The sequence below is a fragment of the Prinia subflava genome, chromosome 5 (genome assembly GCF_021018805.1).
Source record: "Prinia subflava isolate CZ2003 ecotype Zambia chromosome 5, Cam_Psub_1.2, whole genome shotgun sequence".
Lineage (NCBI taxonomy): Eukaryota > Metazoa > Chordata > Aves > Passeriformes > Cisticolidae > Prinia > Prinia subflava.
In genome coordinates this window covers 38,147,536-38,173,192 of record NC_086251.1, presented here as the reverse complement: position 1 = coordinate 38,173,192, position 25,657 = coordinate 38,147,536, and the positions used below count along the sequence as shown (strand labels likewise).

At 39.1% G+C, this 25,657-nt stretch overlaps 2 protein-coding genes across 2 annotated transcripts in view; both read left to right on the top strand.

The window, feature by feature from the left end:
- SNX6 (sorting nexin 6) overlaps nt 1–15,635 on the top strand; it is a 29,725-nt gene extending 14,090 nt beyond the window's left edge. The window contains exons 8-14 of the mRNA XM_063398896.1: nt 29–134; nt 2,551–2,626; nt 3,903–3,942; nt 5,036–5,122; nt 6,028–6,187; nt 7,223–7,308; nt 13,808–15,635. Coding sequence (XP_063254966.1) covers nt 29–134; nt 2,551–2,626; nt 3,903–3,942; nt 5,036–5,122; nt 6,028–6,187; nt 7,223–7,308; nt 13,808–13,861 — 609 coding nt within the window. The 3' untranslated portion in view covers nt 13,862–15,635. The remainder of the gene's footprint in view (nt 1–28; nt 135–2,550; nt 2,627–3,902; nt 3,943–5,035; nt 5,123–6,027; nt 6,188–7,222; nt 7,309–13,807) is intronic.
- A 215-nt stretch (nt 15,636–15,850) lies between these two features.
- On the top strand, nt 15,851–21,035 carry EAPP (E2F associated phosphoprotein). Its single transcript, XM_063398897.1, has 6 exons — nt 15,851–16,027; nt 16,566–16,747; nt 17,405–17,500; nt 17,835–17,958; nt 18,802–18,921; nt 20,415–21,035. Exons 1-6 carry the CDS (start codon nt 15,954–15,956, stop codon nt 20,677–20,679), a joined length of 861 nt encoding a protein of 286 aa, XP_063254967.1. The 5' UTR covers nt 15,851–15,953; the 3' UTR covers nt 20,680–21,035.
- The last annotated feature ends 4,622 nt before the right edge of the window (nt 21,036–25,657 follow it).

Below are 25,657 nucleotides of genomic sequence, written 5' to 3'. Positions count from 1 at the left end.
TTCTTAATTGTTCCCGGTTTTTTTTTAGGATGTGGATGACTTCTTTGAACATGAGAGAACATTCCTTGTAGAGTATCACAACCGAGTCAAAGATGCCTCTGCCAAATCTGATAAAATGACAAGATCACACAAAAGTGAGTTTTTTTCTAGGGTGAAAATAGTACTAGTTAAAGGGTACAGAAGTTGTTTGTGAGGAGAAGTAATTTTTAGTTTTCTTTTTGCTTGTGAAAAGTGAATTAATTTCTCCAAGTGTAGCCTTCAGAGTCTTAAGTTCAATCTGACTTTCTAAGTTCAGGCTTTGCTGCAGTAGACTGGGTGGAGTAAGAACAGACTCGTGCAGCACTGAGGATACGTTGATTCTTCATGCTGTCTGCTTGAAAAGAAATGCCCTTGAAGTATTAATTTTTGTTTTTGAAGTCTGACTTAGTCATTTAGGTGTAGAGGTGGGCAATATGACAGTCCATGTGATTTTACTCCCTAGTGCAGTTGTTCTTGATCGGATGTGGTTGATTTCACCAAGTGCAATCTCTTGGCAAACTGGGCATTGCATTACCTTGCTGATAAAGTTACCTTTGCTCACAGCAAACTCCTGTTTGGGCCATTAGTTCTAGACTAGGTTTCCATTTTTTAGCCATTTAGAGTGGAGACTGGAATGTGTACATTTGGTAGCCTGGTTTGCAGGACCCCTTTTCTTACTGACACAAGATTTACCACTTGCCTATTGATTTGTCTTTGTGGGCTGAGTGCTAGCTAATGTGATTTCTGAAAGCTCTACGTGGTCTTCTCAAGTTCAGTTTATTTATTTGAGAAAATTAAAAATCTTTGGGTTAGGCCTATTGTGTTTGATTTAGGATTATTGTGTTTTGAGAAGCTCAGAAGAAATTGACCTGTGTTGCCCTTGATTTTAAGGTTCTTTTTGCCTAGATAAATCAAAATGGATCTTCCAGATTCTGTCTACTTGAAGTTTGGGTCTGATTTACAGATATTGTCTTTGCTGTCTACAGTAATATAGTTCATACAAAACCAGGTCACAAACCTTTTATGAATCTCTATTGATAAGACCTCTAAAATGGACATTGGATGAGATGTTAAACCAAAAATTTTCTGAGTTCTTCAGAAGCTTCTCTTGGCGTTCGTTGTATGAACACTGAGTCTTTTGTAGTTTTAGTATTTAGTGTCTGCTAAGAGATGGAAAGAGTCAGTTAAGGCTTAATGAGCTAAGGGGGCCCTGTGTCTACATTCAGTTCCCACCTGAAGTGGTTTCTGGTGGTTTTGGTTGCTTTCTTAAAATGAGAACCAAACTTCATTCATGGTAACAAAGTGCCAAGATTTATTTACAAAGCAAGAAAGGCTTTTACACTGCTTATAGAACTGAGAAAATCCTTTGAAATGAGGTTGTAGAGGGGAAAGGATTGATCAAACTCATGACAAAGCTTCATTGGTCTCCAGGCTCAAATCACATATGATGTTTATTGATCACTTCTGCCAAGCTGTGAATTGGGACAAATGGTGCCTTTTGAAATTCTGGCTAGAGGAGTAGAGCAATGACTTGGGAAACCTGTGTTGGGAATGGGCAATCTGTAGTTTATGGATAACGTGATCAAGGGAGAGCTGCAGGGCTTGCAAAGACACTGACCTGCTATTTCCAGCAGAAAATCCATTTTGATGTTGAAATGGGAGGAATGGAAGGAGAGATTAATTGCTTCCTAATACCATTCTTTGCTGGGAACAGCTGCATTGTTGACGTATGGAGTAATGAATTACGTGGAAGTTGACCCACTGAATCTGTTAAGGTTGTGTTATTGAGAAAAAATAATTCTGCTTAAAGGCATATAAACTTCAGAACAAACAAACAAATGTATTTTCCTGGTCATTACTTGGGTCTGTTAGTTTTCATCATCCATTGAGTTAATACTTAAAGCTTTTTAAAACTCTGTGTGCAAAGGTTTATTTTTTATGTCGATTATATAGCAATACCTCACCAGTCAAATAATGCAGCCTTCTTACAAGTATTGTTTCTAATTTCATTGTTTAAAGTGATTTAACACTAACACTACTTTAACTAGTGACTGCCTGTTGAAGAGGTAAGAGTTTCCTAAAAATAGGCATGTGCTAGAAAAGGTGTTGTGTATATAGTGCTGTTTGTAGTCAATTAACTGCTCTCAGCACACAGACTTTTTGTTACTGTTAAACTGTGATTTTATTCTTTCCAAATAGTTTTAAAGTAAAATTTAAATTCAGACGTTGCCTATTAAGTTTGTACATCTTCCACCAAAATAAAACCTAAAAGAATTGCACAACAAATTCACCTAGCAGGTTCTGATTGCATAGAATACTCTAGGTAAATTACAGACTGCACAATTTGGTGAAAGCACTGTTTTTCTTGTGTGAAGTTATCCTTCCTATTAAGTGACGTGATCACAATTTTATTTCTACTTTTGTGTTAAAGCATGTCCTTTTAGAAAAACACCTATTTTTGATGAAAGGAATTCCAAAATTTTCAGAAAGAAGAGGAATGAGGTAGTAAAACAAGTTTGTTTGTTTTTCTAGATGTGGCGGATGACTATAATAGAATCGGTTCTTCATTATATGCATTAGGAACGCAGGACTCCACAGATATATGCAAGTAAGATATTGTTAATAACCTACAGGGTAATTTGCTGTGTAGCAATCTTAATTGTGACCTGCAGAGATTGGTAGCTCTTGTTAGGAGAAAACCACAATTTATTACAGCTGTATCACATTAAGACATTTTCTTCTCTAGTATTTAATTTCTTTAACAGGCTGCATTTAACACTTTTGTTTTAATATTTGTCTGTAAAAAAGTGCTAATTTCTACAGTCTATAGAAAATTACACAGTTGAGATGGAAAAGTCCTCATCAAAAAAGGGAAAAAACCACAATTCTTTCACTGTTTTTTAAAAAATGTTACAAATGCTTTGACATATGCAGCAAGCACAGGTCCCAGTCTGTGGGTTTTTCTGAGGTGTAACAATATCTTGTAAAATAGTTCTGCTTGTTGGGCAAGTTTACTGCCCTTAGGAAAACAAAGGAATCTACAGAGATCCCCAAAACTTCAGGAGGTTGCCTCTATGTATAGATGTTTGTCCTTCAATCTTCCACTGATTTGCTTGAAGATGATGTCTGGTATATCTGACAATAAAACTTAGTTAACTTAAAGATGTCAGTGCTTGTCAACATACAGACATAGTTAGTTAGTGTGATGTTGGCGTCAGTGTGACAACATGTAGGACATGAATATAAAAGATAATGTTCTAATTTACCTGAATTGCAGTGATAACTTCCAAATGTGGTGATAGCTTATAGACCAGATACTTTGATGATAGTATTGGTATTTTTTGTAGTCTGTTAGGATGTGTCACAAATCACATCTGTCTTCTGTCAAAATTGTATAATTTGACTGTAATTCAGTCTGCTGCAGGACTGAAGCCTTGTATTGTCTCCTGCAATGGAGATGTTGCCACACTGTTGCTCAGCATCCCTGAATTCCAAGTAGGATATACGTCATGTTTACTGTGTGAAGAAAAGTACATTCAGATCTGTGTAGAGGACACTTGATAACAATGTAAGACCATTGACCAGGGTGCTGGTGTTTGGGGTTTAATTCACAGAAGCATAAAGAATCCTTGAGGAGCTGAGCAATTATTCTTCACTTACAAATATCCATCTGTTATGCTTTGTTTGTGGTTTGCCTTTCTTACATTGCACAGTTCCTACATGTTTGAAGTTTGAAACTAGTATGTTCTCTGAGTTTTGGGAATTATAATTGTAAGCAATGCCTTTGCAATCCTTATTGCCAGACACAGACTATAGTGTGAGTTCTAGAAAGTAATCAGACTGTTGAAAACAATGTTGTAATATGAGCTGTTTCCTTTGCACAGGTTTTTTCTGAAGGTGTCAGAGTTATTTGACAAAACAAGGGTATGTACTATGGAATGGACATCATGTGTCAACAAGGGATTGATATGTGGATTAATATGAGTGCTTCTAGGTGGAGTGTTTAAGCAATGTGTAGTATGGAATGTGAAAGCGTAAGATTTCAGTCATGTGTTTTGCAAAGTGAACCTTAGGACTCTTCAGTCTACTAAACCTTTCTAGGCAGTCTGCTGTAATACCCTTGTAAAGCTGCTGTTCCTCTAAAATGCATAGAGATCTTCCATGCTTGTTACTGAGACTCACAGAATTTGTTCTGGATAAAAGAAATGAAGAAATTGAATCCTTAATCCAAAAAAAAAAAAATAGTGGTCATGCTGCTTTTTTCTGGAGCCAAGATCTGTTTCTGCAGTTATTTGGCTCAAAAGTAATATTGCCTAAGCTTGTAACCAGTTTTTCAAATATCTTCTCTTTTGCCTTACTTGTTTGGCTTGGTAGAGAGATGATGTATGCCATGTATCAGGAAAACATCCAAATGAAAAATGTGTGCATTTCCTAAACTGACAGATGTATCTGCATAAACACAGACTTTGTTGTATTTCAGATTTTTTTTAAAATTAGGGTTTAAAAAATGTACTTGCAGACCTTATTTCTAATCTGTTTGAAATGCAAGCAAATTAGTTTATTGGTTTTTTAGACCATTTAGTGCATGCAGTTACACAATTAGTCTACAAATGTGCCTTAAACATTTGTTTTCCTTTGATTTCAACAACAGTGTAAAAATGCTTGTGCAACTCAGTTTGTTTCTTTACATTTTTGTAGCATATAATAAATATAATTGCTATTGGGAAAAAAAAGCAGTTTTTAATATACAAAGCCAGTTGTCAGTTTCTGCTCGCAGAGTAGCTTGTTCCTTACATTTTAATACAAAATCCCAATACTACTTCTCATTTTGCATCTTTAAGTATCCTGTCATTACTACCTGATCTTAGTTTTTGAAAAAGACCATCTGTTGTGTACTGTATATTTTACATTGAATTTGTATCATACAAGTGAATACCCAAAGTCTGGATGTTTTTAAGTTGATCCTTTTGCTTACTGTTTTTTTGTTTGGTGGTGGTGTTTTGTTTTGTTTCTCCAGAAAATAGAGGCTCGGGTATCTGCTGATGAAGATCTTAAACTTTCTGATCTTCTGAAATATTACCTTAGGGAATCTCAAGCTGCTAAGGTGAATTTATGGGGTTTTGTTCAGTGAAACTGTGGGGGTTTTAACATTAAAAAAAAAAGTGAAAGTAACCCATGGGATCATCAACTCAGAATATAGATAGATTAAAATGCTGCCACCTCTAGCCTGCAGTTTTTCCCTTAGCTGTAAAACCTATCTCTGTTGAATATAAGAAGTAATAAAGCAGTTGCTGATGTGGAGTTGACTGTGTGGAACTGAGTGAGCCACTTGTCAAGGCCAAATCATGCAGTGACTAGAAACAGTGGAACTGTGAACACAAACTGCTGTTCGTGTGTTTGCAGTGTGTTTGGGGCTTGTAATTGCAAGCAATACTGCTTTTTTTAAAAAATATTAAAATTGGGTGTTCCATATAATCTACTAGTGCTGTTAAAAAAACACGTGGGCTGAATTTGATATTCTGTGCTTACAGAAAATTTCATTCTTACTTTTGTTTGACGTGAGATGATTAAATAACATCACAGAATGAGCAAGCATTTGACAGAAAATGTCTGTAGTTAGGTCACGAACTGTTGCACAAAAAATGCTACTACTGTTTCTTGGGCTCTGTATGAATTTCAAGTACATGATCTAAATGTAGTTTGTTTCTAATCTAAGAAGCTGTGAAATTTCCCATGGTTTGCCTTCTTTGGCTTTTTGGAGTTTGATCTAAGCCATCTGTTCCTAGCTCTGCCAGACAAGATGGAGACCAAATAGTATTGTGTGATGTATCTGATCTAGTATGGACATCCCTGTCTCTTCAGGATGAAGGAAAGTGAATGCAAATTAGTAGGAACTGAAATACAGCAAGAAGCATTAAAATTAATTTGATTTTTTTAATTACTTGGAATATAATAAAAATCCTTGGGTAGAGTCTTATAAACTCCATACAACCTTTGTTTTTTTAATAGGATCTCCTATATAGAAGATCTAGGTCACTAGTGGATTATGAAAATGCTAATAAGGCATTGGATAAAGCAAGAGCAAAAAATAAAGATGTACTGCAAGCTGAAACTACTCAGCAAATATGCTGTCAAAAATTTGAGAAAATTTCTGAATCAGCAAAACAAGGTATTTGGGTGGTCTTGATCCTATGTTACTACTTGAAAATTAATATGTTTTAGTATGTTATTATTGAGAATTAATGTAATTAATGAGAATAGATTTTTGTACTGTTTCCTAAGTAGGAATATGATCTTTTAATTATTATTTATTTATTTTAGAAAGTTCAAATTATATTTTTCTTTGGCTTCTCGTAACTCTGATAAATAGAGCAAAGTCTAGTTGCAAATGACTTGGTTTTTTTTTTTCACATACATAAGCTAGGATAGAAATTGATACCTGTTAGCAGTAATACCAAACAAATATTTTAGTGTTGTTAAAATTCACCTTTTGGTTTTATGCTTTCTTGTGTTAAGGCACCAGTCTTTTACAGACATGATACTACATTAGAGCAGGGAGAAATAATGAAATGAGATATCACTGAATGACAGAGTTAATAGAGAAAGGGAGCCTTATTTACATGTTATTTTTCTTCTGGAAACTTACTGTCTTTTTTAGGTTAATACTTCAGTGAGTTAGTACATATCTGACTCATCATTTGTGGCAGATCTGTTCAAGGTTTAAACACCATGCCCTCCTGTTTTTATCATTTAAGGGTTGTTTGAGCCTGTAAATCTGGTTAATGATTCCTATAAATGAGACAGTGGAGAATGAGTGATCCTCTTAGCCACAAAGGTATATGCAGAAGGCATACTGTTGTTCATCCTAGTTTTAGCTTAGTATATTCCCTGAAGACTTTCAAGTATCAGCCTTGAAAGAACAGTGCCGGTGGAATAAGAGAAATAAAAGCATCCACTTGGCTGTCTTTTTTCAAAGAGCTTTGTGTCCACTAAAGGTTACCTAGAGGTGAGAACTGCAGTGATGGTTTGCTTTCTTCCAACCCAGTCCCAGTATTTTTGAGTCCAGAATGTGCTGAGATTAAACGTGTGGTTTTTCTTTTTTCCTTCTTTCACCCTTTACCTCGTCCATCCTGAAGGAATGTCTGTTAATAGCTGAGGTCACTAACAGGGATACTGTTAATGAATCTATTTTTATTTTCTGTAGAACTGATAGACTTTAAGACAAGAAGAGTTGCAGCATTCAGAAAAAATCTGGTGGAACTAGCAGAACTGGAATTAAAGCATGCCAAGGTAACTGTGATCCTTTTTGGCCTATATTTCAAGTGATTTTGAATATTATATGCTTGATTAACCAAAATGTTGATACACGTTTCACATTCAGGAAGGTGAATTATAAGTTAAGCATTGTCCAGAAAGATGAATGAACTTTCTTTAATAACAGAGAAAAATGAAGTATAGGTGAAGTGTCTCTGAGAGCTTGGTATGCTTGAGGTGCCTTTGGAAAACTCATATCCTGGAAGACAATTTTGCCTTCATTTTTACGTTTATTTGGCTGTTTGATATTTGCAGCTGCAGGATTTGAAAACGCTGCCTATTTTTTAAACTTCATCTCACCATTTCACTATGAGATAGGAAGTGGTTTCTCCTCTTAGCCAGATTTTGGGATGTGATATATACAATATTAAGCATGAGATCACACTGGCCTGTCCAGTGAGATAAGTATGCTTTCTTTTTGCCTTTAAACCATTAAGAAAAGAGACATGTTTCAGATAACTTTGTCAGGAAAATAAATTTTTGTGTGAAAAGAACTTTAAGAGGCTTGTATTGTCCTTAAATTTCACAACGTATTTGATTTCATGGATGACTACAACAGTCTCTTATTTGGACAGTCTTATACCTGGAGGCAGCTTTCTTTTAAAAATCAATTCTTTAGCATTTCTCTTCAAATCTGAAACTGCATTGGTTAGGAAGCTGTGAATTAACTCAGAATATATCCGTGTAAAGGACTTGTTAGGAGGTGTATTGCTGCTTTACAGTCTTGTCAGTAGTGTTGATGGTGTCATTCTTCATTCTGCTAAACCCATTGCTTGTAAAACAAATGCACTGTAAAAAGGGTTGTTTGGGGGGCTTTTTTAAAAAAGATCTTTGTAGGTGTAAGTTCAGCTTAATGAGATATTTAGGTATTGCTGATAAAGCAATCAGTAATGTATGGAACACGACTCTTTTCAGAGGAACAGTCCTTACTTTAAATAGTCCTGACAGTCTTACTTGGACCAGTTTTTATTGATTTGGCACACTGTGCTTTAGTAAGGGAATGCTTCGGTCCTGCTTCAGTCATTGACACTTCATCATCTCTTGTAACTGACTCTTGCTGAAGTCTCCACATGCCTTGAAGTGGAATGCTTAGACAATGTCTCTGTCTTCTTAAAAATCCTTAAAGAATCACCTCTTTTAACTATGCAAGTCATGATGTTGGAGTAATAGTCTCTTGAATTTTGACAGGTAATAACTGCAGAATGCAAGGGGAAGATGCTTAATTTCTGTAGCCGTCAATTTGATATATGCTTCCTGTGTATACCTGGAAGTGCTTGAAGATTTTCAGCTTTCATTTGTTGCCACAGTTTGTGTTTAACACACATTTCTTTGAATAATCTGTCTGTGATTTACCTTGTCTTAGTAAATTTACTAACAAGGAGTCCATGAAGCTGTAATAGATGCTTTGAATTGTAGTTCTGCTTTTGAAGATGAAATTTTTTGCTGACCCTTTTCACCTATTTCATCATGGAGCACAACTTTCACTAGACAGTTTTGAATCTTTAAAGCTTTACAATAATAAAAGGTCATTTTGACTAAGAGTGATAAATCTTGAAACGTTAACAAATACTGCAACCTGTTGAATGAAAGGATGTTTCATTTCTTACTAGGTTTGAAAGTTCTCTTTTTTCAATGCCATTGTTTCATATTTAAAGCTAAGCTACTACAGATGGATCAGTTTGGTTGCTGTGTTTTTCTTTCTGTGAATTCTGAGTTTGATTATTACAGAATTTACAAGTACAGTAGTTTGTATTTTTCAACATTATATAATGGGGAATGTTCTCATTGATGCAATAACCAAGGTATTTGAAGAGAGTCTTATGGATAGGTTTTTATTAGTCTGTATGGAGTATTGAAAGATGAAATGGTTTGGTGGACACTTTCTAGGTTAGTTCCATAAAAGGGAGAAAGAAGATATTAAAAGACTTGTTTGTTGCGGGGTTTTTTTATGTAATATTGTCCCCTGATGTGGGAAGAGCAATGCTAAAGAAATATGACTGAAATGCCAGTCATGAACAGTGTTCCCATTTCAAGGGTTAGGTAGCCCTGATTTTGACAGGGCTAAGCTGGGCTGTTTCTAGGCTCCCAATTCCTCTTGAAGTACAGGCAGAAGAGGACTAGTAGAAGCATAAAAAAGCTCTATGTTTTTCACATAGGCAGTCAATTAATTACATCAGATCAAAAGCCTCCTGCTTCTGAGTTCTTGGGAAAATACTTTGCCTGATGCTGGCAGTCTCCATCTCTGTGCTTTTGCACCTACTGGAGACAGGCAGGTGAAGTTTTAGTAGCAACAAAATGGCAATTGCTTGGTCAATCCAGTGTGGAGCACAGCACTGACAAACTTTGCAACATGACCTGTTACCCAAGTCTAAGTGTTTGCTTCCAGTGAAAATGCTAAGTAGGGAGAAATGTGGGAACAACGGATACCCACTGCCACAGCTTTTTGACAGAAGTCTACTATGATGGGTTTTCTTTTTCAGTAGTGAGTGCCTCCAGACTAGATGCCATGTAGATGCATCTGTTTCTGAATCAGTGTAGCCATGTGTCTTCTGGACGTGGAGTTACCTCACACAAAAAACATGGAGGTTAAAAATAATGTAGCAGTGGGTGCTGAACTCACCTGAGAGGCACTTTTGGAGGAATTCAGACATGATGAAGGTGTCTGCTGCTTTACTTGCTGTTCACAGTTACTTGCTCTGTGTGGAAATAAAACAAAAATCCCAAAATACAGAGGTTGCTGCACAGAAGAAGTCAGAGTGACCAAATTATTGAGAGAAGGTTCTGAGGCACAGCTTGCATTTTGTGAGCTATACCTGCCTGTAGCTCTAGAAGACTTGACTGCCATAGGGAAATAAACTCGGTCAATCAGGGACACTGTATATTGTAATTGTAAGTAAACCCTCTCTGCCCGATTATGTACTACTTCCCTGTAACATACTTCTTGGAAGTATTGTAAATACCCTCTCATCCTTTTGAATTACAACTCAAGACTTTTGAAAAAGCTAAAAATCAGACTGTGGTTTGAGTTTGCTTTATGTTGATGAAAGGGCAGACTGTTGCCAGGAAGGATGATGATGCATGACTCTTCCTTTCCCTTATGTTGGCACAATTATGTGTACAGATGCATAGTAAGAAGGCGCTGAAGTTTGCTCTGGGTTTTCCTAAGCTTTACTTTGTTTTGTTTTCACAACATCCCTTGTATCAAAACACAGTTTTGGCTGGGAGGGTCTGGCAGTAAAAGAGAGCTGTCGCCTTAGCAGCAGCTTGTACCCTAGATTTATTTAGAATAGCTGCCAAAGTGAAGCTTTAGATTATCATTTGTGAGTTACCTACTCTAAACATACTTATGTTTCTTTTTCTGTGGCCATTCTGGCTGATCATCCCCCTAGGTAGTGCTTAGCTTCTCTTTTGCTAGCTCTGTGTTTCTTCATGACTTAAGGCAGCTGTAGCTAGTGTAAGACCTGAATAAGTGTTTGGCCATCTTGGTGCAAAAGCTGCATTTGGTGTACTGTTCAGTATTTTAAATGGTTGGATTTTGAGGTATTCCTGTGTTGGACTTCATGTTCAGGACGAGAGGTTTGATAGCTGATGAAACTGCTAAGGTTATAATCATGTACTTAGAATATTCATAGACTGGGCTGTACATTTAGACAGCCACTTCTTTTTACGTAAATAAACAGAAATGTATATTTTCCACAAATACTAATATATACACTCTTGCCTCTCTGGGTTTTTTGGAAAAAGAATTTCTTGTGTTACTTGTTAGCAACAGATGTCTGTTTGGAACTGACAGAAAAAGGAAGTAAGCAAAATGCAGTGCTAAGGGATTTGCTGAAATGTTTTGTCAGTAATTCTTTATTTCCTGAAAAGGATGTTTCTGTCACTGTGGTTCTGACAATAATTTTAACATTTACAGCTTAGGAGTGTGAGCTGGCAAGAAACAGTTTTCTGAATATGAATGTTTTGGACTTTTTTCAAGCTGTGATGATGTAATTCATGTATGTCAGATACTGCAGCCACAAGGAGTAATGGCTCACAGCTTCTATTGTCCTTGATTTATTATAATTTAAATAAGGTGGTTCTTGTGAACTTTGTAAATTTGATGTAATAAAAATGAATTATATGCCTGTTTTGAAAATTTTAGTAGACTGGCTGGCTTAGTCTGGAAATGACTGAGATGTAAAGGATGTTGTGATAGTTTAACCTCAGCTGGCAACTCAGAAAAGTGAGACAATTCCTGGGTTGAGTTAAAGACATTTTAACAGGGAAAGCAAAAGCTGTGCACACAAGCAGAGCTAAACAAAGACTTTGTTCTGTGCTTCCCTGGGCAGACAGGTGTTCAGCTGTTTCCAGGAGAGCAGGATCCCATTATGTGTGACAGTGACTTGAGAAGACAACAGTCTGGATGTCTGCCTCTTCCTTCATATTTTCCCCACCTTCTATACTGAGCATGATGTCATATGGTCTGGAGTTTTGGTCACTTGGAGTCAGCTGTCCGAGCTGTGTCCCTTCCCAATTCCCATGCACCCCCAGCCACTTTTCCAGCATGCCAGTACAAGAAGCAGAAAAGGCAGAGTAAGAGCAGCTTGGCAATAATGTTGTCATCTCTATATTATCAACACTATTTTCAATACAAATCAAAACACGCTCCCATATTAGCCACTGAGAAGAAAATCAACTCTACCCCAGCCAAAACCAGCACAGATGTCTTGGTAATATTATTTTTTTTTTTAGAGTGCTACATAGTGGTCTGTAAATTACAAATATACTTCATTCTTCTGTAATAAGATGACCAAAAGATTTTTGTCACACTTTAGTTACAGATAATGTGTGCAGTCTGTAAGTGTACTTCAGATTGAACTCCATTTGAAGCCTGAAGGCTTCAGACAAACTTTCAATTCATTAGTTCTTTACAGTCAATAATCAGCTTTTCAGTAACAGAGACCTTACATTTATGAATCCTGGACACCACAAAGATGGACCACCAAGTCCCCATGTATCTTGTTTATATAGAACTTGTTCATATCACCAAATAACAAGCCTTCTAAAAAATAGCTTGTGACTGTCCTCTGCCAGTACAGACATAAAGAGACAAAAAAGCTGTTGAAGCTGTAACTGAAATTGCTGCCTTCTGGATAAGACTGAGGAGGATTTAGTAGGCATAACTGTGAATCTGCTTTCAAGCCTTTAAATCAGTTAATTGCTTAATCTGGATTATAAGAACCTGAAGGGAGCATCAAATTATGATTTACCTTTTGGAGCTGAGGAATGAATGTCTTCCTTACCTATCATGAGTCACTTGTGCTTTTAACTGGAAAAGTAATTACAAATTCTTAAGGACTTGTGTGGAGTGTTTATAAAAGGCATGCAAATCACAGATACTTACATGCTTTTGTGTGTCTGAAGTTTTCTTTATATGTTTCATTTTTGATCCAAAAACTTTTTTAGAATTCAGCAGTTTCTTCCATGTTCATAGCTGGGCATTCAGACTACTTTGTTCCTGCATTTTATCTGAACCTGATAGGAATTACTCTTAACACTGTCAACAGCCCAATTTCTTTTCTTACATAGAGATTTCAGATTTGAACAAATGTAATACAGGTATTTCATAGTGAATAGGTAGTAGTTTAAAGTGATATAGCATAAATGAATGCACATACCAATACTGGGTTGTTTTGGTGGGGTTTTTTTTCCTGCAAAGTAAATTCTGGCTTGTCAATCACATTTGCTTAATTCACAAGGGTATCAGTTCTCTAAATTAATTTAGATGCCTGAAAATCAATCTGTATATTTTTATGGTAGAGCCAGAATGCTTTAAATAAGAATAAAAACTGCGTTTGGAAAGAAGGCCAGAGCTTGGCTTAGAGTTGAGTTAATGTTCTGGTAATCACTTTTGTAGCCCCAGCTGTAATGGCTGAACTCAATTTGGCAGCTAAATCACCTGGCTAAGCATGTGAATCAGTCTGCTGTCTTTCTTACACTGTCTTTCTCTTCCTTGAACAAAGCTGTCAGCTCGAATGGCTGCTATAAGCAAGGAGATCCCGAGTGCTATGAATTGTATACTATTTGTTGCTGAATGCAGTATTCAGTGTAACACATGACTATTTATACTTTGGGAATCTCGTTCTAGAGACAGAGCAATGGTGCTGGTACATAAAATATTTTAAACTTTGTAACTGTGAATTTCATTGCTGAGCGAATGCTCTGCAGTGAAAAGGTTTTATGGCCAGACTAGACCTCTAAGAAGAAACCTGAAAGGGTATTAAGTGCTTATTTTTGAATCTCAAATTTATTTCCATGACAGTATATTCCTACATTCAAAAAACCTTTTAATACAAAAGCTACACATATTTTTCCATAAGTTTAAAACTTGTCTATTCTTTTTTAACGGTGTCATTGCTATTTAAAAAAGCATTGTTCTGTCACAAGCATAAAAGAAAGAAGACAAATGTGATATTTTTCTTTATTTTTACAGGGTAACTTACAGCTTCTGCAGAGCTGCCTGGCAGTGTTAAATGGTGACACATAAGCTACGTTCCGTCCTCCCACTAACAAGGGCTGCCCTCCTCTGGATTTTGTTTCCATGACTTTAAATAGGCATTTACAGTTCCCTGGAGAAAACTTTTGACAAAGTGCACATAAGCAAGCTTCTTCTCTCAAAAGAATTAAACACCTGAAAGTAGCTCCAGACTATATGAGCCGCATACTTGTTATACGTACATATTCATGTTTATTTAATCATTATACGCTTTCATTGTTCAGAAACCAAATGCTCGGGTTTTGTGAAAATAGCCAATATAATAATGTTCATGTTATGAATACTATGATACAGCTGCAATCTTATTTACCTTTGTAAGTAATTTCTGAAGATCACCATTTGAAGCACATTGTTCAAATGACCTAAGTATTACCATTAGATATTTGAATATTGTTACTATAATGGCATTGTATACACTCTTAGTTTTTTTTTCCATGTACTTATATCAAAAAACTTATCTTTTTTTCAATTGTGAACATTTCTTAGAAATTTTGGAGAACTTTGTGTAACCTTTATAACTATGATTTAAAAAGAAAGCAGATGCATTAGTATGTTTGCCTTAACTTGTAGACTAATCCAATTATTGTAAAATAAACCATGAAATCAGTGATTTTTCTAAAATGATGCAGACATTATCATCTATAAGCTTAGTATTTTCTAGTAAATTAGATTAATTTGGGTTTTTTCTCTATCCATCGTGTAAAAACCATTGACTAAGTATTGGATTGGTCTAACACTACTCGCCCAGTACTTTTTCACTTGCATTCTCAGGTTTTATCTGTTTGTCTGTGACTTTCCTATCCAGTGTACTTAAATTGTTTTGAGCTTGGTGGCTGACTCTGCAATTTCTTTGGCAGAAATATGTTTGAGAGAACTTCCTGGGTTTCTTCCAAGAAAGGGGATATAAAGTAGCAGAAGGGAGTTCAAAAGGTGCATAAAATATCACTGAAAAGTAATACTGCCCCACTGTGATACAGATTAAATGTTTTGCTTCAGGAAAAAAGTGAAGGTAGCCCCTATAAAGGAATGTGTGAAGAGAATCTCATTCTAGCTGGACTTAAGACCTAGAGCTATGAATCCAGTATTGTTAGTTGTATTGATTGGTCTCCCTTCCTTGAACTATGACCCTTTTCCAAGAGGTGCTGCTATGCTGTGTAATTTCACTACGTCATAAAATTAGGCTTTACTTGATGAACTGCTCTTGGCAGTGGGATTGCTGCTTTATAAGCAATCTGAGCTGTTTGTAGGCCTCCAGTGGAGCAGTGAAGTGTGGGTGAATGGTACGGTTGGCAGTGCAGATCAGTGGAAGTCGGTGTCTCTGTGATTACAGGTGCCCTGTCCTGCCGCTCAGAGGCGTGTGGTTTGTTTTGTTTTTCTCAGATGGGGTGAGTTGCACAGTGTAGTGTACTAAGCCTGCTGCCTTGCACATTGAAACATTGCAAAGGCAGAGAAGTTTGCATTGTGCTTTGATTCATGTACCCATCACCTCAGGCTTCGATGATCAGTGCCCAGTGGGTCTCGGCAACTTACCTAGTACAGAATATTCCCAGCAATGCCTACTACACCAATACTGTGCTGTTCATCTTCCAGATATAACAGGTATAATTCCTAAGGAACTCATCTATAAATAGAGTACAAGGGACAACGATGACAATGTATATATAGTTAACAATATTGTAAATATTTTAAGTAGGATGTGGGAACAGTTTTTAGATTAGTCCTCGCTGTTGAGTGTTACTAGCTCATTAAATTTTTTCCAAGCCTCTTGGTATTGGGTGTGTCTCTTAAAGCTCTAACTCTGGCTCGGTAACTCTGGCAAAAAGTGCTTGAAACGTGACCCGAGAACTTGCGACTCCGGGGAGAAAAGGGAAGCCCGGCCTGCCCGCTGCTCGCCGCGGGGCGGGCCCGGAGCCGCCGGGGCCCCGCTCAGGCCCGGCCCTTGGCGGCGGGGGCGGCTTTTCCCGGCGGGGCGGGAGCGCGGCCGGGCCGGGCCGGGCGAGGCTCGGCCGCCGGAAGCCGCCGGGGCACCCGGAAGGGGCCGGGCCGGGCCTGGCTGCGGCAGCGGGAGAGCAGCGGCGGCGCCATGAGCCGCCTGCGGGAGGAGGATGACCCGTACGTGGTGGAGGAGCCCAGCGACGAGGAGCGAGCGGCCAGCAGGTGCCTGGAGCTGCCGGCCGGGGGGCGGGCTCGGGCCGGCGGCCGCGGGCCCCGGACCCCGCCTGGCGTGTGGTGGCCCGGGCGCGCAGCGACGCCGGCGGTGCCAAACCGTGGGCGCGGGGCTCTCGTCCGCGCTGGGTGTGGAACCCGGGCTGCCCGCGGAGTGCAGGAGGATCGGCCTCACGGCAGCCGCGGCGATCTCCTTGAAAGCGGCGTCTTTGTGTTTGTGAGCGCACAGCTCCCTGCGCGGAGCGAGAGCCGCACGGGCAGTTGTGGCAGGCCGCACGCAGTCGGCTGAAGCTCCTTTGCGTTTAAACCAGAGTTTAAATACCCCATAGTTAATAAAGTGTTTTAATATGTACATTGCCCATAATACTCGTAATTTAATAAAGTGTTTTAATATGTACAGTGCCCATAAACATAGGAGTAAGTGCTTCCCAGTGCACACACACAATTCAGATGTTCGTTCTCCAAGTGACTATGTCCACGCTGTAGCCTATTTGTAATAATTAGGTGTGTACCAATTAAATGTTTGTAGCTCAGAGGATGAGGTGGATGTGCTCCTACACGGCACTCCCGACCAGAAGCGGAAGCTGATACGGGAGTGCCTGACTGGCGAGAGCGAGTCCTCCAGTGATGATGAGTTCCAGAAGGAGATGGAGGCAGAACTGAACACCACCATGAAGACTATGGAAGGCAGATGGACATCACCTGAAATGGGTAAATCATGCTTAACATCTGCTTGCATATGACATCGTGAATTATGTTTTAGTGGCCAAATCATCTTCAGGTTTTGGTTGTGTAGTTAAGAATATGTAGCAATATTTACATCACCACATCCATACAGCACAGAATAGGAATTTTGGTGCAGAGTGGCTGTGACTGCTTGGCAGGTCATGTAGGTCTTTTTTGAACTTCTGTGGCCCTGAAATTTTGGGGGACTTTTTTTAGTGAATTTTATTGTAATCAAAGCTTGTGAAATAATGTAGCACACCTGTATTTCTTTCACATGACTAAAGATATCTTGTGTGTATTTCGTAGAGCAGAGACAGGCATATTTGATGTAGTGTCCTCTGTGTCTAAAGGGAGTGTTGGGAGAAACTTTCCTTCAATTGGTACCTGAGGTTCATCTTCGCAGCTTTGCTCTGAGAATGCCTGTAAATAAAGTAACACAAGTGATGTGAATGATAAGGCTGTGGGAATAAACTGGGAGAGCTGATAAGGCTGTGGGAATAAACTGGGAGAGCTGTTACTTAACACACCCAGGTAGAACAGAATGCTCTGAACAGAGTAACTTGAAAGTGAGGGTTTGTTCTGGGCTATATACTTGCTGTCCTTTTAGTGGGGTGTTATTACCACTTCTGATTTCACCTGTAGGTACTTCAAGTACTGGGCTGACTGGATGTTCCAGCACTTCAAAATACTATGATGACATTTACTTTGATTCTGATTCAGAGGATGAAGATAAAAAAGGTAAATGACAGAGCAAGAGGAGGGCATTTTTATAGTACCACTCACTCTTTCAGATCCTATAAAATCCTCTTGGGGGGCAAGGGGGGGTCAAGAGGCTGTTTTTGGCAGCATTTTTGAGGGAATTACCAGCCTGTATCATCTCAGTGTAGTTCTTGCAATTTTATGACGTATCCCAGTGTAATGCTTTGGGGTCATGCACTTGGAGGAGAGATGAGCCAGGTATTTAAGTTTCAGTTTAGATTTATTGCAAGGATGGAAAATGAAAATTGGAAATTGTATGTTTGGATAATTTGTGTCTGATGGATGTAACATGGTCTTGCACAAATTTTTCCAGATACACAGGATGTCCGGAAAAACAGAAGACATCAGCAGCGGCGGATTCTCTCCAATGATGAGCTGCTGTATGACCCAGAAGAAGACAGTAGAGACCAAGCGTGGGTAGATTCGCAGAGGAGAGGGTAAGCAGCCATAAATATTTGAATTGTAAGATGCTTAACATCAACTGAAAATTTTAAATGAAAACGGTGAATGTAGAGAAAAGAGCAAATGCTGTCAAATCTGTGCAATGAAACTATTTTTTGTATATAAACTTAAAACATAAGAAACTTAAAAGCTTGTAAAATGTTTTAGGTGTATGTAATGCAAGTTGAGTCTTCAAAACTACACAAACTTTAAAATATTTAAAATCAAGATTTCCAAATTCTGTAAGCCAGTTTTGTCTGTAGATCTCATCTAAACAACCATGGTGTGAATTAAAATGTTGCAAGATAATTTGACTGCTGATTAATATTTGTTCCTGATAAATACTGTATTTCAATTCTGGAAAACTTTGAATTTAGCAAGCCATAAAATGTTCAGAGAAAACAGGAACAATACAAAGCTACTTTAATGGGGGTTTTTTGAAGGTTGAAGTAGAAAAATGGCTGCTGCAGCAGAAGTAAAATTTTCCACTTAAATCTTATTGAATAAGAATCTTATTGAATAAGATAATGAATGTTGCCTGCAGAGATCACACTTGAGCTAACTGCTTTGTCAGAGGAGAGGGTTATTAGGCACAAATTCTCATGCCAGATGTATTTGTCTCACCAAATTAAAATACTCTGTAAATCAAAAGATACTGGTATGTGTTTTCACCTCACCTTCTTATTTATGTTGAGTTAATGCAAAAGGTGTCCAGAAGGAGCCAAGTATTAATTGGTGTATTTTAATGCAAAGAAAGGTTTGACATTGAATTGATATGACCAACAGCAGGGGCATGCAATTTCACTTTTTCTCTGCTTCCACCTCACTGGGATTGGTAGGTACCGTAACCAGAGGAGAGCGCCACAGCAGCGGCAAGCAAAACCTGCAGCTGCTCCAAACAGTGACGCTGTTCTGAACTGCCCTGCTTGCATGACAACATTATGCCTGGACTGCCAGAGGTAACAACAGTGAACAATAAGGGGTCTTCTTGTAATTTCTTCTTTTTTTGGCCAGTAGTATTGCAAGTATATTCGGTTTGATCTGGATTTTTATCAACTCTGTCTTGCAAGGTGGCCCTAAGAAAGAGAAGGCAGGTTAGATGTGAGTCAGATTTAGGGTTAGATGCTGGTTTGTAAGAATGACGATCTGTTTAACTTGCATTGTGGAGATTGGGATAGAGTAGAACATTAGCACAGTGGAGAAGGTAAGTTTAAAAAAATAGTAATAATCATGGAGACTCAACAAGCATTTCAGTCAGATTTGGGATTTTAGAGATACCTATCTATATATATATTTTGGCTTGATGTTTAGAGGCATAAAACGATTCCAGGTTATTTTTGTCTAAAAATGCTTTGTTAAAGGAGGATTAAGCAAAGTAAAGATATTATATTCTTACTTGGTTTGAGTCTTTGCAGTTATGGTTTTGAGTGTAGTTACATTTAAAAGTGCCAGGAAGGTATTCAGGTAAGGATCCACTGTGTGTTTTGCCACTCTTCAGTATCTGACTGTATTGTAGGTGTAGTTAGTGCTGCTAACTCATGCTACGGAAAATACTCTAGAACTGGGAGTAAAGTAGAAAGAAATCTTCTGAAATGAGGAATAGAATACCTCATTTTTGGTGATTGAGGATGAAATTCCACAGCAGCCTAAAATCATCTAAGTACTGGGTCCTGTTTTTCTCTGTCTTTGCTGGCTCTGGTACTCCTTGACCTTGTTCTATAGTTAAGTATTTCAGTTTGCTATGCTGATAAAAAACTCCATATTTCTATTGTCAGACTGGTCTTTCCTGGGTTTTATCCACTGAAATAGCTCAGCACAGTGTCATACAAGCAATAAGCTGGCAGAATTCAAGACTGGACTTCTGCAGCCACTGTTGTGTTTGTTTAGGCTGCTGTAAAATTGCATTCTGAGGGACATTGTGTTAAATTGAACTACAGTACTGAATTTTGCTACATGCTCCAAATAGACAGTTGTTAAGACTGATGACAGCTGAAATTTTAAGTTTTATTACAAACATGCTGCTTCTAGTGTGATATGTCAATGATATTATTTATAAATAAGGAATTTCAGACTTGCACAACATTTTAGGATGTCAGTGCCAGTAGTTGAGTGATTCACACTCACAGCTTCCTGATCTTTTGCCTATTATGAGCTGTATGAACAGTGCATAATGCTGCAGTACCAATAAATACCATTGTACTCCAGGGTGTTTCTTTCAGCAATAGACAGTATTTTTAAGAAATGCTGTAAAAAAACAACAGATGGCTGCAATTCTATGTTTTTATTATTTTTGTAGCTGTGACTTCTGTTTATAAAGTTCCTATTTATTTGGCTTTCAGCCCTTTGGCATGTTACTTCCTGTCTCTAATCCCACTTTCAGTGATGCTAACAGATTTCTTGGAAGCAGAGTTGTATGAATGCTATGACTTGCATTTTCTCCCCCTCTCCATAGACATGAATCTTACAAAACACAGTACAGAGCGATGTTTGTGATGAACTGCGTTGTTAACAAAGAGGAGATACTGAAATACAGAAAGAAGGTAAAGAGAAGAAGTAAGAAAACGAAGCACAGCAAAGAAATTGGCTCTATACAATCAAATCAAGAAGAAGAGGAAATATATCATCCAGTATTATGTACTGAATGCTCAACTGAAGTAGCAGTAATGGATAAAGATGAAGTTTTTCACTTCTTCAATGTTCTGGCCAGCCACTCCTAATGTGCAGATGCAGGAGGGAAAAAATCATGTGCTGTTTTTAAGAGTGTGGGAAGTATTAGAAAGCAGGCACACTGGCTTTTTTAAAAATGCTCTTATAAATGTACATTTTCATCTGAGAACTTTATAATGGTTGGACTTTCTGCAAAGTTTATAAAAGGTGTACAGTTAACATACAGTGTGTATGTGAGAGCAATATTCCTTCCCACCATCAGGTGGTTGCAGCATTGAGGATTAAATATTTTGTAAATACCATGTAAGATCTGTACATTACAATCATTCCCTGTACATATACTGTCCATTCATTATCTCAGTGTGTATTAGAATGTCTCACTGGAATAAATCTTTATAGTAACTGATTCTGTGTAGCTGCATTGGTTATATTTATAGCAAGGGATAAACAGCATTCAGTCAGAATGTTTGATGTTGTTAGGCTGTTTTTCTTGGTAGATTTGCACATGTGGTCTGTGTTAGGGTTTTACCCCAGCTGGCAACTAGGCCACACAACTGCTTGCTCACTCCCCCCACACCCTCCCCCTGTGGGGAGGGAAATCAGCGCCTGCAAACCCATGGAAGAGGGGCCCACACTAGAGCAGGTGTTCTGATGTGTCTTGTGACCCTGTGGCAGACCCATGTTGGAGCAGGCTGTGCCTGAAGGTCTGCACTCTGGAAAAATGACCCACATAGCCACAGCTTGGGAAGAACTGTAGCCTGTGGGATGGACCCATGTTAGAGAAGTTAGCGGAGTACTGTCTCCTGAAAGGACTTCTCCTGGAGCAGTGGCAGTAATGGTGGGTGGTGAACTGACCACTCCATGTCTCCCTGCACTTCTGATGGGGGAGGAAGTAGAGCCCAAGAAGGAGGGAGAGTTTGGGGAAAGTGTTTTTAAGATTTATTGTACTTCTCATTATCCTGCTCTGATTTTGTTAGTAATAAATTCAGTTAATATCCCCAAGTTCAGTGTGTTTTGCCCATGATGGTATTTGGTGAGTGAGGTCTCCCAAGACTTAACTCATGGACCTTTTTCTGTGTTTCCCCATCCATTTGCAGAGGGGAATGATAAAGTAGCTTTGGTGGGTGCCTGGTTTCCAGCCAGGGTCAACCCCCCAACAACAACACAACTGCTCACCACGTGCTGACTCAGAGCCAGCTTGTCACTGAACAGTGACCATCTGCCTTCCAGGTAGTTCCCCCAGTTTATTTACTGGGGATGATATTCTAGGCTATGGAATATTCCTTTGGCTAGTCCTATACTTGTACTGGTAATGCACCCTGCCAGTTTTTTGTGGAGCTCCTCACTGACAGAGCATGAGACACTGAAAAGTCCCTGACTAAAAGTACCACTTAGTGTTTTGTCAGTGAGCAGGGTCAGAGACACAGACACAAACAGACATCAACTTAAGGAACAGTGTAATTTATTATAATGCAACACTGCAAAGAATGACAAAAGGATAGGCTAAGCAATGCACATAATCCTTAGCAAAGAATTACAAAAGGATCAGATAAGCAGTGCACCTAATTGTTACTAGGAAAGAATGCCTAACAAAGATTACATCATGAGTTATCCTAATACTTGACCCATCATCCAAGTCCTCAGAACACCAAATGTGGGGGGAAGTTGCACAGCAAAGGACTGGAGAACCATGCCTGGTAATGGAACTCCAGTGGTGTGTCCACCTTGCAGGCTACAAGGCTCCCCTGACTTTGCTGTTACAGTAGCCCAGATTTTATACTGTTAAACAAACAAGCTGATGTAATTTCCAATTTCATTCTTCTATTGGCTTTTCCAAAACCAAGCCTCACCAGGGCTCCAGGAGGAACCAAGGGAGTTGTCTTTGATCCTATACCCCCCTAATAAAGCCTTATGAGGTTTCTAGATATGGAAAAGTAAATACATGTTTTACCAATAAATGAATACATATAACAATTCTTTATTATTGAGTGAATATATACATAACATTTGGTTGGAATGTTCATCTAGAGGTTAACTGTGGCTCAAGCTACTGACAAGAATATGAACTCCATGCCAGCCAAAACCAGGACACTCTGATAAAGAAGGGATTGTCATGATATTTGGGTTTTTGGTTCATAAAGATCTCAAAAATTTGAAGAGTGGAAGTGAGCTTATATTGACTTTGCTGGCATGGACTGTTCTGCCACTGATCATGTAAATCAACATGCCTAGTAATGCCTAGTAATGCCTAGTAATACAGCTAAATGTTATACACCTAAATATAAATATGAAGAAAGCACTGGACTTTATTGTCCTTTTTCCTTATGATGACACATTTTAAGAAGAAATTTATAGTTAGATCTATTACCATAGAACTAGTTTGTAAGCTTTTTCTGTTTCTTTAGCACATTTACAGCTTCTTTATGGAAGCACAAAGAGCTTCTGCTACTTCATATTTATGTCTGTGAAGCCACTGTGTTGTTAGTACTGGATCCTTCCCTGTCTTCATTCAGGTGTGTGCCCAAGAGAAACTCTTGCTTTTCATTAGTAGTTAACATTTCTTATAGCCTGGTATTTTTTAACTGTACCTTGAACAAGGGTCTGTCTGAAATAAAAAAATTATCTTTGTGTTATGTCTCATAATAGTACTAGGAATAACTAGTAATATTTGCTTTAAAGAATTGTCAGAAATATTTGAACTTAGGTAGAAACCTGAATAACATCTTTTGTGCCTTAGATTATAATAAAATCTTGTAACTTTTTGGTTCCCTTTTGTAGTCCCTGGTGTGGTATTTTACTGAGTGGCACACACTCATTCTATGCTGTTACATGAGATTAGGAAGAAATAAACATGCTGGTTCTTCTGTCAGGATTACATCAGAAAAACACTGAAATGCTGTTTTCAAAGCAGAAACTTACCCTCTGCTTGATGAAGTCGAGAACTGTTGATGCAACTGCTGAACACGTGGTTGGTCAGTATGATGTGCCTTCCTCTGCATATGCAACCTACGAACAAAATGGAGCTCTACTGGTTCTGAAGCTTGGGGTATTTGTGAGACAAGATTTCAATCTCATCTTTGCTACCAACACTGAGTCATTAGTGAAGTATCTAACTTGCAGTGTTGGATAGCTGTGGGATCATGTGAAGTGGAATAAATTCTTACTGTGTACCACGAGCCAAGAGGTGTACACGGGAAATTTTGATTGTATGAAGAACTGTTTCTTGGTAGAAGTGTGGAGGAACACATCTAATAGGCATAATGGTCGGTGCTCTAGAGCATGCTAGCCTCGATTTACCTCCCTTCACATTCCAGGTGAAACGCAAAGGCTCTCTGTAGTGTCAAGTTAACGATGTCTGCATTCACCTGCTGGCAACATGAGCACGCGAGAATGTAGTTCAAGAGCTCAAATGCAGGTGGTATCAGGAAAAACAATTACATGATTACAGTCCCTAAGCAGGGGTAGAATGGAGCTGGTGAAGGAGGGGAAACTGAGGAGAGGGATAATGTCCATTTCCATAAGGGGCTAACTAGCAAAAAACTCTCATGAGTATGTGCCTTACCAAAGAAGTGTAAGGGGCCACCTACCTGGTGGGTTAGGGCAGATGTAGGAGATTTGGAAGCTGGCATGCCTCTAGGCATTACCTTTCCTCTCATCCCAGCTCCTTTCTTGCTGGTGCATTTTGCTTGCCTTACCACTTGAATTGCAGAACGTCTTGTTAGGAGTCATAGAACAGAGAAGACTGGACCCGTTTGTTTCATGTTGATACCGTTCCTGCAGCTTTGAACGGGAGTAATGCTCTAGTTGTGTTGAATACCTCACTTGTCCTTGAACTTTGGACATGTTTATGCAGAAAGGGGCCTTTCATGATTACCACCCTTTACTCAAGCAGAAATACCAACACACGACTCCTCCAGCAGCAACCGCAAAAAGCAACACCAGCAACAGTGGCAACAGCTCCCACAGGCAGTTATGTCAGGGTATTAACTGTGTGAATGCTCTCATTTCTCCTTGTGTTAAATAAATCTGCACAGATGAGGTGTGTCTAAATACCTTCAGGGTGAATCAAATCCCATTTCAAATTCCTGCCACACAGAATTGTACAGTCTTAAGTTTTCTTTGCCAGCTGCTTTTCTTTTTCACAGTTATCTCCTGGTCCTGTAGTTGTATTTTGCAGCTGTGTAAGTAACTCAAATGTGCATTCTCCTTTCTTCATTGTATAAATAGCACAGGTGAAGGTAGGGGTGGGATGGCTACAAGGACAGAATCACATTGCTCAGTGACATAATTGCAAATTGATTTACTATGCAGAGTAGGTATAGTGGGTCAATTCCAGTTTCCATGCTGTGCGCACTTGGAATGTGTGGTCTGGACCAGTGGCCTGGAAGTTGCAACACATGCTCTGCTCATTTAAGGTGCCTGATGATTGTGTACCTTCCCTTCCAGCAGGCTTTCAACAAATGCTTTCTATAGTACCAGCATAAACTGCCAAGGGCCTTCCTAATCATGTTTCCCAACCAGTCTCTGGGAATTTGTCCTGGGCCAAACAGCCCTCAGGGCAGGGGCGTCCCACACCCTCGGGTTTCTGGCCCCGAGCAACTTGGGGTAGTGCAACGTTAGGAACAGTCACAGTAAAGCTGATGCATCATCTCTTTCTTTTTCCTATTTATAGGGATTAATCTCGCCAGAGCTGGCCTATCTTAAGTTCCCATTTATCTAAGTCACGTTTTTGGGTGGGCTTTACCCTCAGTCAATTCAGATTAAACAGGATGAGAGAAATGAGGTTGCAGCACCATCTCCTCGGTGTGACTCGGGCCGGGAGGTTACCAGGCTCAGGGTCAGCCGTATAATTTAATCAGATCGGACCCGATGCCGGCGTTCAGCGGGGAGGGCCGGGGAAGCGGTCTGCGTTCCCGCCGTGCCCCGCCGTTCTCCCCCGCTCCGGGAGCGCCGGCAGAGCCCCGTGCCAGCCCCGCAGGCCGCGGCGCCTCGTTGCCGCTGGCCGCGGCCGCCCGGGCCCGGGGCGGG